Below are 18,937 nucleotides of genomic sequence, written 5' to 3'. Positions count from 1 at the left end.
AGGAAATGATTGTGGACTACTGGAAAAGGAGGACCGAGTACGGGGCCGTAGCTGAGCAGGTTGAGAGTAACTTGTGGACGCCAAGTTACTTGGCGTCCACATCACCAACAAACTATCATGGTCCAAGCACACCAAGAGAGTCGTGAAAGGGGCACGACAAAACCTATTCCCCCTCAGGAGACTGAAAAGATTTGGCATGTGATCCCAGATCCTCAAAAGGTTTTACATCTGCACCATCGAGAGCATCCTGACGGGTTGCATCACTCCCTGGTATGGCAACTGCTCGGCCTCCGACCCCAAGGCACTACAGAGGGTAGTGTGTACGGCCCAGTACATCACTGAGGCCAAGCTTCCTGCCATCCAGGACCTCTATACCAGGCGGTGTCAGAGGAAGGCCCTAAAAATTGTCAAAGACAAGCCACCCTAGTCATAGACTGTTCTCTCTGCTACTGCACGGCAAGCGGTACCGGAGCGCCAAGTCTAGGTCCAAGAGGCTTCTAAACAGCTTCTACCCCCAAGCCCCTTCTACGCTGTTGCTACTCTCTGTTATTATCTATGCATAGTCACTTTAATAACGCCACCCACATGTACATATTACCTAAATTACCTCGACTAACCGGTGCCCCCGCACATCGACTCTGTACCGGTAGCCCCTGTATATCACCTCGCTATTGTAATTTTATTTCTGCTCTTTAATTATTTGTTACTTTTATCTCTTTCTTTGTATTTTCTTAAAACTGCATTGTTGGTTAAGGTCTTGTAAGTAAGCATTTCACTGTAAGGTTGAATTCAGCGCATGTGACAAATAAAATGTATCTTTTCTCTATCTCTCTATAAAGCAATTATCCTAACCAAATTCAGTCGGGGGAAAAACAGGGAGAAAAGGGCTACTAGCCTGGTGCCATATCTGTTTGTGTGGTCTTACCAACTGGTGTGACAAGAACCGTAGAAGTTGTCAAAACAGATCTGGGGCCATAGGCTACCTGAGAATGAATATCAATCTTCATGTTACTTACCCATTGCTAGATCCTCTACACCATTCTCCAGATAGCCATCAAAGGCAAACTCTGCCCTGAGCAGGCCAATAACCTCTTGTAGGGAAGGGTTCATCAGGGGGGAGGGGGGAGGAGGAGAGTCTCCCTGAGGAGGTCCATGGGACTCTGATAGGTGTTCACCCTCACCTTCTCCTGTCCTTGGACCTCCTTCTCCATTTTGGGGATAGGGCATGGACGCTGTGGGGTCCGAGGGTCTGCCATTAAGGCATTCCAAAAGAGGTTCAGCTCCCTGGCCAGGGGTCAGATGGTCTCTAGGGACCCGTGGATGTGTGGGTTGACCCTGGAGGTAGCTGGAGCTTGAGATCAGGGGCAGATTGAGCTCCAGACCATGGAGGGACTCAGGGACTGTTATCTGCACTGGCACCAGGGTTAAGTGCCCTGTTAAAGGGTCCTGACGCAAGAGGAAGTTGTTGAAAACACCACCACCAGTCAGATGAGAGCAGGATGACGATTGGCAAGAGGAAGACGAAGTCAATTGGGTGGTCAAAGGAGGGAGTGGGTGGTCTGAAACGGGAGTCCTCTGGTTGCTGAGTTCGGGGGAGGTGGGAGGTGGAGAGTTGACCAATGCCCTGCCGCTAGAGGCAGTGGAGGAAAGGTTATGTGTGACCACGCTCCTTTGATTGGCAGGGCTGTCCTGTCCGTTGTCCTGTAGGTCTCTATTTGACTGCGGTAGGGGTAGGTCCTCAAGGTGTGAGGGGGTTTCTCGGTCCTTGGCCTCTTGCACAGGCTGGATGTCATTGCCTCTTGTGACTTCACTTATAGCCCTGCAACACAAAATTATGTGATAATTAAAAATGCATTCTTGAAATCAGTGCTGACATTCAATGACATCTCTGCCACAATGAATAAAGCAACTATGGCAAGCTCCAACTTGCAAAAACATCGATGGTGTGTGAAATAATTCCTTGACCTGTAGTTCTTATCTCCATAGAAAGGAGGCATACTGCTTACTCCTCAATGTCTGAAGCAGGAAGGGGAGTTTCCTCAGTGTCCCCCTCCCTGGTCAGGACGATGGGGGTGAAGTGTGTGGCAAGGGAAGTGAAGGCCTCTGGAAGCTGGGGGGCTCCGCTAATTGGATAGCTATGGGGAACAGGGCCAGGTACAGGAGCCAATCGGCTCTCAGTGGCCATGGGCACAAACCCTACACACAGTTACAACAATCTCAGTTACAACATCAATACCATTTGATGATCACAAATCTGTATGTAGATGCAAGGTCAACAAAATCGCTTGAACATAATGTCTGAAAAGATGAATTAATCGTACCACTCTTGATACGTGTTGATTCCTGACTTGAGCTTACTCTACTGTCCAATCCATTCTGATCCTCTGCATCAATGTCCTTTGTAAGTGGCTGAAAGGTAAGGGAGGGAGTTATCCTCGACAGACAATAATGGAATAGCAATGTGTCCTCCCTTTCACTCTGAGGGGCAGTATGTTTCTCACTACCCCTGCCAAACAGTAGCTACAGTGGTACAGTGGAGTGGTACCGGGTGGACTCTGTTGATCAGCTTCGTCCACACTGTTTCAGCGTTCGTTCCTTGGCGTGATAGATTATCCCGACAGCTCTGTAACAGCAGAAACATAATAAAATAAAATCTTATACCTTAGCACCTAAGATACTTCATTCGTTAATTTGTTCATCAAATCAAACTTCATTTAAAGTGCATTTCAAATTGCAACACACTTTACAGTAAAGAAACTTTGCTCATTCATTCACAATATATTGTGTCACGATTGCCGTCTATTAAAAATGCTAAATGATGTTACATATGTAATTATTGCTACTAAAACATTGATCAAAAGAAGAATAGATGAATGTGCTTTCACTAGAGTGGTTGACGACCTTTTTAGCTACGACAATGGAAGGTCTCTCGATGGGCGTCCTCTTGGCCATCTCCAGCAGCAGCATCTTCAACTTCCTGGGCATAGCCAGCTTCTGATTGGCTGACAGGTTGAACTTGGCCGTGGCCCATAGGATGGCAGCCACCCCATAAACACAGGCCTAAATACAGACAGAAGGACGGACGGATGGACCGAGAGAAAGACATACAGATGGATGGACGGACAGACAGATGACACCCACTTAATCAGTAATCAAAAGCATCTACTTGATGGAGAAAAAGGTTTTATTTTAAAAGATGAATGTCAGAAGTTGAGGCAAACCTTTTCAGTTATGATTCCATGATCCTGGAATTCAGGAGCCAGATAAAATGCATCGCAAGATCCTACGAGGAAAATTCACGTTGAATTATTGAACGTGACATCATTTCATAGAATGTTCCTTCGGACACTTTACTCAAGACACTTTTCTCAGGATAACTTTTGAATATTTGAAGTCACAGCAGTTGTAAATAAATAAACAGAGACAAAGAATAAATGGAAAGTGGCGAAGTAACTTTATCATTCCAAACAGAGTATTGCTGACTACCGTGTACTGTATAAGAAAAAAGAGCCATACCTGTGTTTTTAGGTTTCAAGAAGAGAACTTCTCCCTCACAACCCACATACATTGTATCCAGGCATAGGTATGCTTTCAGGAAGGAAACAAAGAATAAGAATGAAGAGTAAGCCTAAGAGGTTAATACATTTTCATAAATTACATCAAATGTATGTCGAACTGAACAAAGTTTGAAATGATTTATTGCCACTGCCATAGTGACGTTTCTCATTATAATTTAATCAACAGCAAAGTAGTTTACAGAGACCAGACAAGGTGAGGGATTGGATGCTTACTGCTTAGTAAATCATGTAATTGATTTACACAGAGCAGAGAATCAGTGGTTGGTTAACTTAAGAAGTGAGGAGTCCAACCTGGGTAGTCTAAGTAGGTCTGCAGTGTGGAGAGGCAGGTATGACACAGGGCCCATAGCTCATTCACAGACAGTCTCTGCCCACTCCGTGTGAGTAGATCCCTCAGAGAGATCCACTAGGTCACAATCAATAAAAATCACTGTTAACATTTCTTTCCCTCTTGGCCAAGTTCACCAGTCCCAGATTAAGCCAGTCCTGGGCAAAAAACCATGGTCAATGAAGAATAACCACTGAAAGTGCTTTTTAGTTCAGGAATAGGCTTAATTTGGGTCTGGGAAACCGTCCCGAAGAGTTGTGAAAAATAACTTTCCTGAAACGAAGGCATCACATCTACATACATTGTACAGTACATTAAACTAATTCTTGAACTCACCTCATCCTGAGATTCTTCATTGAGGCACAGCATGCTTTTAGTCATGTGATTATTGGGAGTGTAAAGGTTGGAGGTTGAAGTCATGTTGCAAGCAGAGTCGACCAACACGTCCGGGTCTTGAGCTGGGCGGGACGAAGAGGTTTCATCTCGTGTTCCACTTTGACTGTCTGAATCGGTTTCACCACCACATATGGGCTGGGTAGAATCTCTTTCCCCTTCTAATGTCTCACTGTCTCTCGCTGAGTCCCATTGCTCGGAGTCATTGCACTCATAAGGGGCCTTCTCTCTGTCCCCTCTCTTGCTCCAAACAGACCCGTGCCCCATGCATTCCTCAGCTCCTATCTCCGTGAGGTCCGATACATTGACACTGATATCCCCATGGGGTGCGGGCGGGAATGCGGGGGGATTATTGGAATCTGGAACGGAGCAGGAACGATTCAGAACCCCCCTCACCCTCCCAGCCCTCTCCTGAGCCCTCCTGTGTACAGGAGAACTATTCTGAGATCTGCTATCCAACTGAGAACCAAACATGTCCTCCTCTCTGACACATCCATTCTCTTCCACATCCCCCATACCGTCCGCCCAAAGGGTGGAGTCCCAGGCTCCACATACGTGATGCCGATGCAGGCCGTTGGAGTCGTTTAAGTCCGCGTTCTCTGCCGTGGTATGTGAGACAATGCCCTGGTCTTTGGAGCTACTGTCCTCAGAGCTGATGCTCTTGTGGAGCTGCCAGTTGGGTTTGGGCTGCTGCCATCGAGCCTCCCAAGAGCCATCCCACCCATCTGTGGATAGATACATAGGTAGTATGGCTATGGACACAGTGGACTACAATAGAAATGTACATTTACATAGATATACACAGACATATCCCATGTCTAAAGGCAAACCTTGAAATGTTGCGATGGACTCGATTGACAGAACTCTTCGTCCTATAGAAGAGAGTTTCCGGCACAGGGCTGTGGAAGAGGTATCTACTAGCTTTTCCTCTGCAAGGGAGAGGAGGTCCTGAGAGGAAGACACATAATATATCAGCTAGACATAAAGTACTTTATGACGCAATGGTAAGTTTATATAGAAATGGTACGTTTCTCACATTTACCGTTCAGATTATATTAATATAAATATAAACTATGCTCTTCAGGGTTTTAATATGTTTTGCTATTTCATTGTTGATGACTCACTGTTGAGGACACAGTGTTGAAACAAATTTCATTTGTTTCCCAAAAGAAAATACATCCTGTTATTGGTGTAAACTTCATATCTGAGTTTTATCTCCTGGGCCAAATTCTGGTTTCGTGCATGACTAGTGACCCTGAAGAAGGCACAATGATGCCGAAACATTGACGCTTTACCCAATAAATTACTGGGAGATTGTATATAGAGTGTGCGACTCGCTTTTTAGAGCATGACTGTGACATCCTCCATTTTGATTTTCCCTATCTGTAGTGATGTGCCGTTTGAGAACGATTTGCTATTTTTGAACAACTATTTTTACTGACTTGAGTCAGGATTCGTTTTTTCAGAGTGACTCGTTAATTTTAGCTGTTTGTTTGACCTGCTGGCCCCAATAAGTCCTACAGCATGATTGATACACACTCCTCCGGCTCATGAAGATCTAGAGACGTGCTCTGCTCCCACTAATAACTCTCTGTCATATATGCGCGCAGGACAATAGATCATGCAGCAGGCAACATAGAGAACAAAATTACATGTTCAGAACTAACAATTGATTGCGTGGTGCAAGAAGGAATTCAATTGATTATTGAATGTTATGATGAACACAGCTTTATAGAACCAAAACATACACCGCCTCTGCTCAACATTTTAGTCATTTAGCAACCGCTCTTATCCAGAGCGACTTACAGTAGTGAATGCATACATTTCATAATTTTTTTTTTCTTCCGTACTTCTCCCCCGTGGGAATCGAACCCACAAACCTGGCGTTGCAAACACCATGCTCTACCAACTGAGCCACACGGGCTAAACAACCTCAAACTTGAGAACAAATCTTTTGGGGGGGGGGGGGAATGGGGGGACTACAGTTCACAAACGATATTGTGCTTATCACCCTCACAGCAGTCAAGCAATGCATTACATCAAGAGTTGTTCACAATCTAGTCCGGTTGTGTCCACAACTAGATCTCCTTTTAAATGTATCAAGAAATAATCCATTTCGTATGCCTAGCAGTCAACAAATGTACATTGTTTAAAGCAGTCACAAATGACAGATCCAATAAGCCCACTATGGTGAACGAGATGTGAACGAGAGGCTCGTTCACTGGTAGTGTCCTGCGCGCCCTGGGCGTTACTCACTCAAATAAACAAAATTTGTTCTTTTGACTGAACGAGTCGAAAATATCAGTCTCATTAAAAATAGCCAACCTTCCCATTACTACCTATCTACATTGCACTGTCATTGCTCCTCCACACGGTGCTGCTCATGTTCAGTGTCTGTGCACATCCAGTTGCGTATCAGTATGTCATGTCTCTTGTATCTGTTTTCCAAAGGTGCTTCTACAAAGTATTGACTCAGGGGTGTGAATACTTCTGTACCTGTATTTCATTTTCAATACATTTGCAAACATTTCTGAAAACATGTTTCCACTTTGTCATTATGGGGTATAGTGTGTAGATGGGTAAGAATAATAATACATCAATTTTGAATGCAGGCTGTAACACAACAAAATGTGGAATAAGTCAATGGGTATGAATACTTTCTGAAGACTGTATTTGGTTATGTTATGTAGAATACTATCATGTTGTGATCTTGTCATCTAACATTATTAAATGAGCACCATTCTCCATTCATCACTACCCTATTACAGGGGCTGAGTCACTGGCTTACTGGTGTTCTTCCATGCCGTCCCTAGGAGGGGTGCGTCACTTGAGTGGGTTGAGTCACTGACGTGGTCTTCCTGTCTGGGTTGGCGCCCCCCTTGGGTTGTGCTGTGGCGGAGATCTTTGTGGGCTATACTCAGCCTTGTCTCAAGATGGTAAGTTGGTGGTTGAAGATATCCCTCTAGTGGTGTGGGGGCTGTGCTTTGGCAAAGTGGGTGGGGTTATATCCTGCCTGTTTGGACCTGTCCGGGGGTATCATCGGATGGGGCCACAGTGTCTCCTGACCCCTCCTGTCTCAGCCTCCAGTATTTATGCTGCAGTAGTTTATGTGTCGGGGGGCTAGGGTCAGTCTGTTATATCTGGAGTATTTCTCCTGTCTTATCTGGTGTCCTGTGTGAATTTAAGTATGCTCTCTCTAATTCTCTCTTTCTCTCTTTCTTTCTTTCTCTCTCTCGGAGGACCTGAGCCCTAGGACCATACCTCAGGACTAACTGGCATGATGACTCCTTGCTGTCCCCAGTCCACCTGGCTGTGCTGCTGCTCCAGTTTCAACTGTTCTGCCTGAGGCTATGGAACCCTGACCTGTTCACCGGACGTGCTACCTGTCCCAGACCTGCTGTTTTCAACTCTCTAGAGACAGCAGGAGCGGTAGAGATACTGTCAATGATCGGCTATGAAAAGCCAACTGACATTTACTCTTGAGGTGCTGACTTGTTGCACCCTCAAACTACTGTGATTATCATTTATGAACATTTGAACATCTTGGCCATGTTCTGTTATAATCTCCACCCAGGACAGCCAGAAGAGGACTGGCCACCCCTCATAGCCTGTTTCCTCTCTAGGTTTCTTCCTAGGTTTTGTCCTTTCTAGGGAGTTTTTCCTAGCCACCGTGCTTCTACACCTGCATTAGTTGCTGTTTGGGGTTTTAGGCTGGGTTTCTGTACAGCACTTTGAGATATCAGCTGATGTAAGAAGGGTTATATAAATAAATTTGATTTGATCACTGAAATTTGCCAGTGTAGTTTGTTGGTAGCCTGCTCTCTGGGCAGCCAAATGAGTAGATCAGAGACTGTGCGTAAAGTAGAGAATCCCGGACATGCACTAAAGCTTTGGACTTGTTGCTATCGGGAAGAGACTTGCAGAGAATTCGGAATCGCAGTCACTCCGTAATTTGTATAATAAGAGCGTAAAGACAGCACTCCATTAAAGTTCATCCATGATGGTGACGTTACCTGGGGGAGTGGCCTGTCCTCTGGCCCCTCCTCCTGCATCTGCTCCAGCAGTCTCTGAATCTCCTCCCCCAGCTCTGCCTCCAGCTCTGGCTCAATGACAAAGTCCAACGCGGCAGAGAGGGTGGAGCCCAGAGAGTACACATGTCCCTGGAGAAGATTCAGAGATTCAGTGACCTCAAACTGACCCATAACATTCACCACACTGCAATTGTTTATCATAAAAAAAACAATAAGACTGCTTAGACATGTTTACACTGTATGGACATGTTCACTTTAAACCATATGGGAATTAAAACCTCAAATATGTGTTATTTACCTCATGTCAGCTCATGTACTAAAAAAGAAGCCATAAATCACTACTGTATCCCATGACAACCTCCGTTTATTAGTATATGCAGCAGAAGTCCTTTGGGCAGCACAAGTCCTTTGGGCATCTCTGTGGGGTCTTGGTGGAAACTACACCTAGTTGGCATGCTTTCGATTGAGGAAGTAATTCATCAGGCCATTAAGATGTCAATAAAGCTGCAGTCGGCCAGGCCAAGGCAATGTTCCTCACTCATATGAGCGCCTTCAGACCCATTAGGCCAATTGCAACCATCGAAAGCTACTAGATTATCGCCAGCTGATCTCTCGTTAAAACAATCAATACGGGCTAAAATAACCCGCAGAGCTGATTTCAATTGCAACCAACATTACCGCTCCCTAACGTGGATGTTGAGGTTATCTTTTAGTCTTGATTGCAGCCATCATTTTTCAAGACCATTTCACCCTCTGGTTGGTATTATCATGGGAACAATTTATCCCTACTTTGTGAGCAAACTAATGGACATTTATCTATTTGACAATCATTCCTTACAACTGAAATAAAGTATTTCCTCATTTACCACGGCAAATCTACTGTGGTAATTGTCAAATAGATAAATCTATGCGAACTGGTATTGTTCCTAAAGACTTGAAAATCACAGATATGGCACTTTTGCAACTGGTGGATAAAGTCTTTACAGCCCTTAACAACAATGAATACACTCTTGGCACCTTTTTAGATTCATCCAATGGCTGAAATATTACTTTCTAAATTGTATTATTACGGTTTTCATGATTATACATATAATTGGTTATATAGTTATGTTTATGATAGAGAATAATTTGTTGACGCAAACAGCTGTGCATCTATAAGGGCCAAGATATCCTGTGGCGTGCCACATGGTTCGATAACTGAACCTTTGTTACTCCTAATCAACATCAATGACCTTGCTGCTGTGTCTTCTACCATACTTCCCCTTCTCTTTGCTGATGAAACCAATTTGATTTTATCCCAAAATTTGGATTCACTAATTAATGAAGTCAACTCAGGCATGGCCAAGTTTTCTGAATGGTTCCAGACAAACAAATTATCTTTGAATGTAAAACAATAAAACTTTATTGTATTCGCTAGTAAGAATAAGAAATATTAAAAAATACAATTTGAAAAAAGAGCCAGATTCTCAATTAGTGGGAACGAAATGGAACCAGTCACATCAATTAGATTTCTCTGAGTTCTAATTGATGAAAAGTTATCCTGGAAAGATCATATTCAATTTGTCTGCAGCAAAGTGATGAAATTTGTTGGTATCATCAGATAGATAAGTGGTTTGGTTCATCAGGCTTGCTTCCTAACTCTATACTATAGCTTAATTTACCCATATCTCATTTACTGTAATATTGTCTGGGCCAGTACATATGCCTCCTACCTACACAAATGACTCATCATACAAAATGCATTTGCATGCCTAGCCACCTCCTCTAATTACCTGGCATCATCTGCACCTTTTGTTTAAGAAACTCAACATCTTGTCTATTTACAACAATGTACGCCAATTATGCTCTTTTATCTACAAATACTCATACCGCCCGGACAGTTCACCTAAACCTTTCAATGGATTCTTCCAGGTTAATTCTGAAATCCATCTATATAACACAAGACACTGCGATAACCTTCACCCTCTCCACTGCCGCACCTCACATAGTCAATTCTCTATCAGATACAGAGGTACCGTACTCTGGAATTCTTATCTTCACATTGCCAAAATATCACCCTCGCTCAATAAGTTCAAGTGAAGACTGGGGGTCAGCCTGATGATCCTACTCAGTAATCTCCTCAATATAGCCTAATTCTCACATGAACACACACATGTAAACAAATTATTACTGATCAATTCATTTATTAATTTACAATTAGTGTTATACATTTATAATTAGTAGGTTTTGTTATTTGTTTTAACAAACCTTTTTTATTTATTTTTGTACTTATGTATTGTAGATCGTTTTTTTGTAGTGTGCTTTTCATATAATCCCATGGGCTTTCAACCACACCTGCACACTGTTTTTAATTATTCATTGTTTTTATCTGTATTGTTGTTTATCACTTGTTTTCTCTGGTGCAAATAAATTCAACTTAAACTAAAGTTATTTAAAATGGCATGTATTATTTTGCCATTTAAAGTGAAACGTTTGAATAAAATATAGGCCTACTACTTCTATATTCTTATACTCTAATAAGTATTTTTTACGTTCATCTGCCTTATGGTTTTCGATGCTCCTGATAGGTCGATATTTAATTGGGAGAGGGATTTAGGGAATCTAGACCAGCTGTCTGGTATCATAATCACTTGACATGGTAACAACAAGAGATCAACTGATCTGCTGGTTTATCCTTATTGGTTTCGTTGTTGCAACCAAGCTCAATTTAGCCCGCAGGTGCATGTAATCTCCCGTTAGTAGTGTTTTAAGAAATCCAGCGGTAACCTGCACAAGTGCGTTAAGTTCTGCTTGTTCGTTGTAATCGAGCCATTATGCCTGGCAGGCAATGCATTCTGGCGCCTCATCTAACAAACGCATAATGATCTCTCCATATTTGCCTTGGATCTCATCAGATCATCGGCTGCAAAACCAGGAGTCAGTGGAGATGAAATTACAGCACATAAGTGGGAATTTCATGAGAGCCTGTCTCTTTGTAAGACTCAAGAGACTGAAAGCTGAAAAGTCAGACACTTTTACTCCAGCGAACTATTATTGTAACTTGCAGATATTTGACAATCGTCTCTGGTGCTGTACTTGGGGGAATTGTGCTCTCTGTTGCAATTATGGTTGACATGTTGGCTCTTGAATGAATCTGAACCAGGTGTTTTTTTAGGTTGAATCTCAGACAAGATACGTACTGTATTGCAAACAATTAAAAGGAATGTAACCCATACTTATGTGGTTGATATGGGAAAGGTGGAAGGTCATGTCTAGTTCCCGTTGTGCGCACAAGCAGGTCCCAGCCATAGAAATATAATTACTAGAAAGAATTATATTTCTATGGCCCCAGCCGCTCCACTTGGAGCACTTATGTACATTGGAAGATATTGGAAGACTAGATACATTAGACAACCATAGACACACACATTAAACCTGAAACTGAGCAACTGATAAATGTTGTCAAGACAGGAAATAAATTCATGGAGCTACACAACCCAGAGGGAGAAATTAGAGAGAGGGAGATCTGATAGAGAATAAGTGAACAAGAGATGAGAGAGAGGGGAGGGAGGGAGGGAAAATAAGTGAATCAGACAGAAAGATAGATGTAATGAAAGAGTGAAATCCTTTCTTAGTGAGGCCTATTGTTATCCTCTGTATTTGCTGCTATCCATAAAGACGATTTAGATTCCTTTGATTTCCACCATGTTTGTTTTGAAATAGCGTTTATGCAATATTGATTTCTAGTAAATTAAGTATGGTGCACTAATGTGTAGGCACAGTGTTCACCAAACAAACTTCAACAGTGAAAGGTTGCTGCCGTATTGTGCATTTTATTATGTCCAGTAACAACAATAAATGGAAGAGAATGTCTTGAGAAGCAATCTTATCATATTTCAGAGTGCAAGTCTTTTTCTCAATGGCAAAATCCACTTGACTATATAAGAAAATATTACAAAACGGCCTGGTAAACAAAAGGGACCTCAACTGTTGTTTTCTTACTTGTTCTCAACCCTCAATGTCAAGAATGTACTGTAACATCTGCTACAATGAGACACAAAACATGCTGTGAAGTAGCCATTCGTAGTGAAAGAATCCCCTTACCTCAAAGGTACTGCCAGTCTTGTCAAACTCTGGAGGTATAAACGAGCCCTCAGGGTCATCTGCAAGACAAGCATACAAAAGTACATCTGGTTAACATGTGTAATAAATGTTTTATTATATGTGGTGTTGGTAGGCCTACCGTTCCACAAGCATATGATCACATTATTCCATCTTAATTGACAATATGGGGCCAATTATAAGACCAGGTGCTAAGCCAATACAACCACTTGCAACCAGTCATCTACATCATTGAGTCCAGCAGAATAAGCACACAACAATACAGTGTTAAAATGTGTAACAAATGTTTTATTACATGTAGTGTTGGTATCAGTCCTAATTGACAATACGGGGCCTATTATAAAACCAGGTGCTAAGCCAATGAAACTACCCACTCAGACTGTATATCATTCATTAGCTCAGAGACAATCCCACACAAATGGGACTGCAGCTATCTCCCGATCAGAGCCTTGGTGTTGCGATGCGGAGAATCTTCAGTCTTAAGTAGGCCAGTGTTTGTGCTGGGGTGGAAGCAGGGATAAAGCCGCCTGCCTTCCGCCTCCTCTAACCACAGTTAGAGACAGTTAAGTAGGTCAGGTCTAGATTTGGGGCTGTCTCTGACTACTAGAGTTATGATGGGCTCCCAGCTAGGAGGAGGCCCGACACTCCAGAGGGTCAGAACGAACGGCCAAGGAGAAGTGAGCACTATTGGGTAGAGATCATAGGTAAGCTGGCTCTATGATATGACAGGAGGGGCAAACACATAGGAAGGAGACTGCAGTGAACTCAGTGAGTGAATGAATGTGCTCCCTAACACTATGATTGAGAAAAACTATCTAAATGAAGGCTCCCATATTCTCCCAGATGGGACTGGAGAGAGCTTATATGAATATGTATTACAATGTGGTCGATGTCATAAAAGTATAATGCCATTTTCTACCAATGAATTGAATGGATACTGCCCCATGAGTTATAACACTGCTGCATGCTGATCATTAACTGGTCACATAAGGTCACTCTGTATGTAGGCTCAATCATGAGGGGACACGTGATGATCTCACACATGCATCAGTATTCAAGAAAAAGCTCCTAAGCTCAATTAAACCTAATGCAGGGAAGATGAGTAGTATTGGCATATAAGTGCTGGTTAGTGTTCCATTGTGGTTAAAACAAATCAACCAAATTACTGATCAGCAATAGATTCTAATGTGAATCCAGGATGAGTCAAAGGCACTGATAGGCAGCTGACAGCCAGAATATCTGTTACCGTGGCAACAATCCCCTTGGCAATGTGGACACTGTTGAGCTCATCAATGCTTATCAATTACTGATGTTGCCATGGGGAAAATGGGAGGCTATCCCGGAATGGTTATGTGTCTGCATGGGTTTGTGTGTGTGTGTGTGTGTGTGTGTTTGTGTGCCTGCTTGCCTGCCTGTGTACGTTTGTGTGGAAGGGACAACACAGGTGAGTGTGACAGGTGGTGACGTAACCCTGTTTGGTAAAAGACAGATGATTGAGGTTCGTTGAGAGGAGAAGAAGCTAGTCTGTTGACAGACAGGATTTATCACAATGTCTGAGAGACAAGCCATAGTGAGAAAGAGGCAGAGTATCCTGAACATGAAAGATATGACACAGTTTCACCAACACTCTCCATCCAAATGAGACCAGGCACTGCAGACGACTGCAAAATCACATCACACAGATATAATCGCACAAAGGCTCAGCATTTTTTAATTAAGAAACAGCCCTCTTTTGCAAATGCAGCCATTTTACATTTCAATCATTTTGGGAAAAGGTGTAATTTTCGTTTGAGACAGATACTGCTGACCAAAAGAGAATATGATGGGGTTTGGAAACAAACTTTTCATGGGGAGGAGAGTCTAGGGACCCATTCATAAAACATCTCAGAGTATGAGTACTGATCTAGGATCAGTTTGAACTTTCAAATCATAATGAATAGAAGGGGGGACTTGAATACGGGCCCTGATCTTCATGACCCTTTGACTTCCCATAGGAAGGACATATTGATCCATGAGCTCAGGATACCATGGTAGATCAGATCAGACAGATTGATTGATCAGTGGAGAGAGTGCTGCCTCAGCCTTTTACAATAGCAGACAGCACTGACTAACAGATGTACTGTATGAGATGAAACACCAGATAATCCACTGAATAACTAATAGACCTGGGTCGTGTTCATTTGGCACCAAATGGTAGAACATTAACTGAAACAGGGAGGGACTGCCTGGACTTGTCCAATAGGACACACTCGTTTTAGTTTCCCGTTGCAAAACATTTTAAACGTTTGTGCGTGCCCTAATGAATGTGACCCTGAATAGACAGGGAGACCGCATCGTCTGTGATGTGGAGAGGGCCGTGTTGAGCTGTGTTGAGCTGTGCAGGGTTGTGTTGAGCTGTGTTGACTCACCACTGAGCTGCTCCATGAAGCACACGTTGCCATGGGCGTTAAAGGCCAGGGTGTCGGGCGTGATGCACAGGGTGTGGAACAGGGGTGACGAGGCGATACTCTGCAAGGCCAGGACACACTCCACACACACCGCCCACACTTCCTGCTCCGTCAGACAGATGTCCCGCAACGACAGGATATCCGCCAGGGACACGTTCTCCTGTGGACACACACAGGCAGGCATCGACGCAAGCATGCATGTGCTCCCACGCAGACATACACACACACAAACACACACAGGAGTAACACACACGCACACAAAAAAATGAATACAGTAAGTGTCCTGCAGCAATAAACACACTTACACCTAATGCTGCAAAGTCAAGTGGGCACATTTCGTGTTATGAAGAAGCCTAATTGCATCCATAAATAAAAAAACATCTCATGGCATGTTCGACATTTTCATCGCGTGAAGGAGACAGGATCTTTTGTTGGCTTGGCACATGAGCACAAAAGAAAGTCTTTGATAGCACTGAGATAGAGAGACTCCATTGTGACGTGGTGCCCAATACTCTGCATTTCCATGATATGCATGTGACTGAACAGTGTAACAGACCACTGTCTTTTCACAAAAGCCTAGTCTCATGGGACATGGGCATTCAGTCGTTGTCATTCGTTTCATAACGGGAGTCAAGTTGTCTTTCTGAGTTGAATGACGAGCTCATCACTAGGATGTCCCGTCCTCACTAACGTTCCATGACTATTTTCTCTGTAAAACATCTGGGTCTGTATACACAAAGCATTTCAGAGACGGAGTGCTGATCTAGGATCAGTTTGGTCTTTTAGACCATAATGAATGAGATTACAGGGACAGGGGGAACCTGATCCTAGATCAGCACTCCTACTCAGATACTTTGCAGGCCCTGGTTTTGTGTCTTTGTCATACATTTAAAAAATTGGAACTGGAGTGAATACAGAATATCCTTCTTCAGTTGATCTGAGAGAGATCTAAGAGATTATTGTTCGTTAGAAAACTTTTTTTTTTGCAGAAGGTGAATAAAGCACACCCATAATGCTGTAGAATATGGCACAATAATAGGGCAGAAAGATGTCACTAAGCAGCAGCATACAGTAAGCCTATAAATAGACTGTTGCCCTTGAGAACAGTGCAGAGAAATATTGAGTCTCTCCCTCTCCCTCCTCAAGTTAAATATGCCGGCCTACATAACTTTCCCTCTCACTCCATGAGCTCTAATAAGACATTTTTTCAAACATTTTTAGTCATTTAGCAGATGCTCTTATCCAGATCGACTTACAGTAGTGAATGCATAGATTTCTTTTTCGTACTGGCCCCCCGTGGGAATCAAACCCACAACCCTGGTGTTGCAAACACCATGCTGGTGTTGCAAACAACATGCTCTACCAACTGAGCCACAGGGAAGACCAACTATACACTGGTGGAGCACCTCAAAGGTTTAGAGAAGGAAATAGAGTAAGATAGAGGAACGAAAAGAAGAGCGAAGTAGTGATGGATTTTTTTTCTGGGTGGGCTACTAAGTGGGTGACTAAGTCATTGAGGGAAATCATGGTGAGCTGTTAGTGGTTTAATTAACCCCTTAGTATCCAAAGGTAAAATGTGATTAAGTTTACACTCGTTCCCCTCGTGTGTAGGCTACAGCTGAATGCATCTGTCAGGCTGACCTCGCACATACCGCCCTCCACTCAAGACTACCCTGCAGTGTCTCTGGAGTCTCCATACTTGCAAAGGCACCTGCAGCTCAAAACTTCTGGAGTGAATAACTGTGTATAACTGTTCTGCACTGAACCGTATTGCCCACTATACATTGTTTAACATTGGAGCTTTAAAACACTCAAACTGAGGGATGGGGTAGTATTTTAATGAATGCCCGTGTTATCCACATGAAGCCAAGAGAGGACACAGCAAGGGTCAATACATCTGTACAGTAAGCTAGTCATGCAGATCAGTGGTGGCTACTACTGTACATCCCACAGTACAATTAATATGGTCCCTGATCACCATGAGAGTTACAAGGAAAGGCCACAGACACATTCATCTCGTCTTGTTGTCCTGAGAGAGAGAGAGGGAGCATGTTGTTGATTAAATTAGACCTTAGAAAACAGCATGTCTTCTTCAATCATTCAATCACTCGGTCAAGAGCATAGGTTAGCCTATACACTCTTTAAAAAAAGGGTACCAAATGGGTTCTTCGGCTGTCCCAATAGTAGAACCCTTTTTGGTTCCAGGTAGAACCCTTTTTTGTGTCTCAGGTTGAACCCTTTTTGGTTCCATGTAGAACCCTCTGTGGAAAGGGTGTTAAATGGAACCCAAATGGGTTCTACCTGGAACCAAAAGGGTTATACTTGGAATCAAAAAGGGTTCTTCAAATGTTTTTCCTATCGGGACAGCCGAAGATCCCCTTTAGTTTAAATAGCACATTCCCCACAAGAGTATATCTATTGGGACTGCACAAGTGTATAACACAAGTGGATATGTCACAGCCAATAAAGTCTGTCCCCTGTGGACCTCAGTCCACAATATTGTTGGTACATCATTCTGGCTGATATAATATATGCCATTGAGAGAACAATAATAATTACGATGATAATAATGTAGGCTAAACATAAATGTTTACTCTCACCTCATCTTCAAGGAGTGGAGGCAGATGCTCAACTTCATAGTATTCCTCCTCTTCTTCCTCCTCCTCTTCCCCTGAGAATGCGACTACATCAGTTCCAGACGTCCCCATTGTATTTAGTTTTAATCAAGACTGTGGCTATTTGGAGAATTGGGTGAGTGCAGTGTCACTCCCATAGCCTTAAACCTACTGTAAAGCTTTCCCCTTTCGCTTACTGTCCTGGCAACAGTGTATCAGGTCAGGAAAGATTACATGAATGAAAGATTAACGTTACATGAAATCGTTTTCCAAACACGGACAGCGCTGGCTACTTTTTCAAATGTTCCCCGTTCTACCAGCAAGTAGCAACATGATGCAGCGTTCCACAAAACGGTCGGTGTCACTGCGGTTCTTTTAATTCCAAAACAGGCGAAAGACAGCTGAAAAACGACCAGAGCAATGCGTTTGAATGTGTAGCCTATTGCTAATAATTGATGGCAACAGGGGAGTTTGCCAACTATATGCTGTCATGGCAACAACTGCCGCACCTCCACAGAAACAACTGACATTGCGATAATGAACTGCAGTTCTCAAGTCCTCCTAGCAAGGGCTACACTATGCACTACACTACAGCCTATATAACGTTACAATTTGTTTTGAAGAGGCGTTGCCTGCGCTGCCCTACATACAAGATTCGCTCCGCAGTGGCGTGTATTCATGGTTGCCAAGGGAAGCCAGGCTTCCCAACAAAATGTACCAAGATTTTTTATTTTTTATAATGTATCTTTCGTCTCTCTGTGTTTCATACTTTCCCTTCAATTCTCAAGGCTGAATGTATCTCACAGGAGAAAGCAATCGAGCGATCGAAACAACGGCCCTCTGTCTCTGTACGTGTAGCCCATCTAGCTGATGCTGTCTGGTCAAAAATAGTATGACATTGTTGCCGCCTGTAGCGTTGAACACAAGCGATTGGCCTCCCTTCATAAACATACATACATATAAAACAACAGCCAAACAGCTGTTGAGTGAACTCAACTGTGAATGGTGCTGGTGCACAAAAAAAAAGTGTCAAGGGAAGCAAGTTTGGATTTGGCTTCACACCAATCACATCAAAGGCAAAATGTAATTTACAGAAAAAACTTGAACTGTTGCATCTCGTTGTGTCTTTGTCCTCCGGTGGCTAGCTAGCTCAAATTGCCCCTTTCCTAAATTAGCCATGTATGAAGATATGGATTTGGACTTAATTCTTCATTCTCCGTACCGGCCAATGGTGATTCTGATCCAACCATAAATTCATACATTGTGCCCCTGGCCTGAGAGGATGAAAGTTCAATATGTAGCTAGATGTAATAGGCTAAAGTTAACTAGATGGCCTGCCGCATCTTTACCCATGAAAGGAAGTTAGGCTAGCAAGCAAGCATTTTAGCCAGGTAGCCTCGCACTGTATGAAAGTCACAGACCGTTTTGGCCAAATGAAAGAGAG

At 43.1% G+C, this 18,937-nt stretch overlaps 1 protein-coding gene across 7 annotated transcripts in view; it reads right to left on the bottom strand.

Moving 5' to 3' along the window:
- The window catches only part of kndc1 (kinase non-catalytic C-lobe domain containing 1), a 59,950-nt gene extending 41,785 nt beyond the window's left edge, over positions 1-18,165 (bottom strand). For all 7 annotated transcript variants that reach the window (XM_029753121.1, XM_029753122.1, XM_029753123.1 and 4 more), the window contains exons 1-14: positions 17,479-18,165; positions 14,840-15,038; positions 12,414-12,472; positions 8,313-8,459; positions 5,130-5,247; positions 4,243-5,024; positions 3,870-3,984; positions 3,517-3,588; positions 3,222-3,283; positions 2,902-3,060; positions 2,546-2,623; positions 2,322-2,409; positions 2,007-2,196; positions 1,017-1,819 (exon numbers count right to left, since the gene is read on the bottom strand). In XM_029753121.1, coding sequence (XP_029608981.1) covers positions 1,017-1,819; positions 2,007-2,196; positions 2,322-2,409; positions 2,546-2,623; positions 2,902-3,060; positions 3,222-3,283; positions 3,517-3,588; positions 3,870-3,984; positions 4,243-5,024; positions 5,130-5,247; positions 8,313-8,459; positions 12,414-12,472; positions 14,840-15,038; positions 17,479-17,586 — 2,980 coding nt within the window. In that variant the 5' untranslated portion in view covers positions 17,587-18,165. The remainder of the gene's footprint in view (positions 1-1,016; positions 1,820-2,006; positions 2,197-2,321; positions 2,410-2,545; positions 2,624-2,901; positions 3,061-3,221; positions 3,284-3,516; positions 3,589-3,869; positions 3,985-4,242; positions 5,025-5,129; positions 5,248-8,312; positions 8,460-12,413; positions 12,473-14,839; positions 15,039-17,478) is intronic.
- Positions 18,166-18,937: the final 772 nt, after the last annotated feature.

This window comes from Salmo trutta, chromosome 5 (genome assembly GCF_901001165.1).
Source record: "Salmo trutta chromosome 5, fSalTru1.1, whole genome shotgun sequence".
In the NCBI taxonomy this organism is placed as follows: Eukaryota; Metazoa; Chordata; class Actinopteri; order Salmoniformes; family Salmonidae; genus Salmo; species Salmo trutta.
This window is presented reverse-complemented; position numbering and strand designations above follow the sequence as displayed.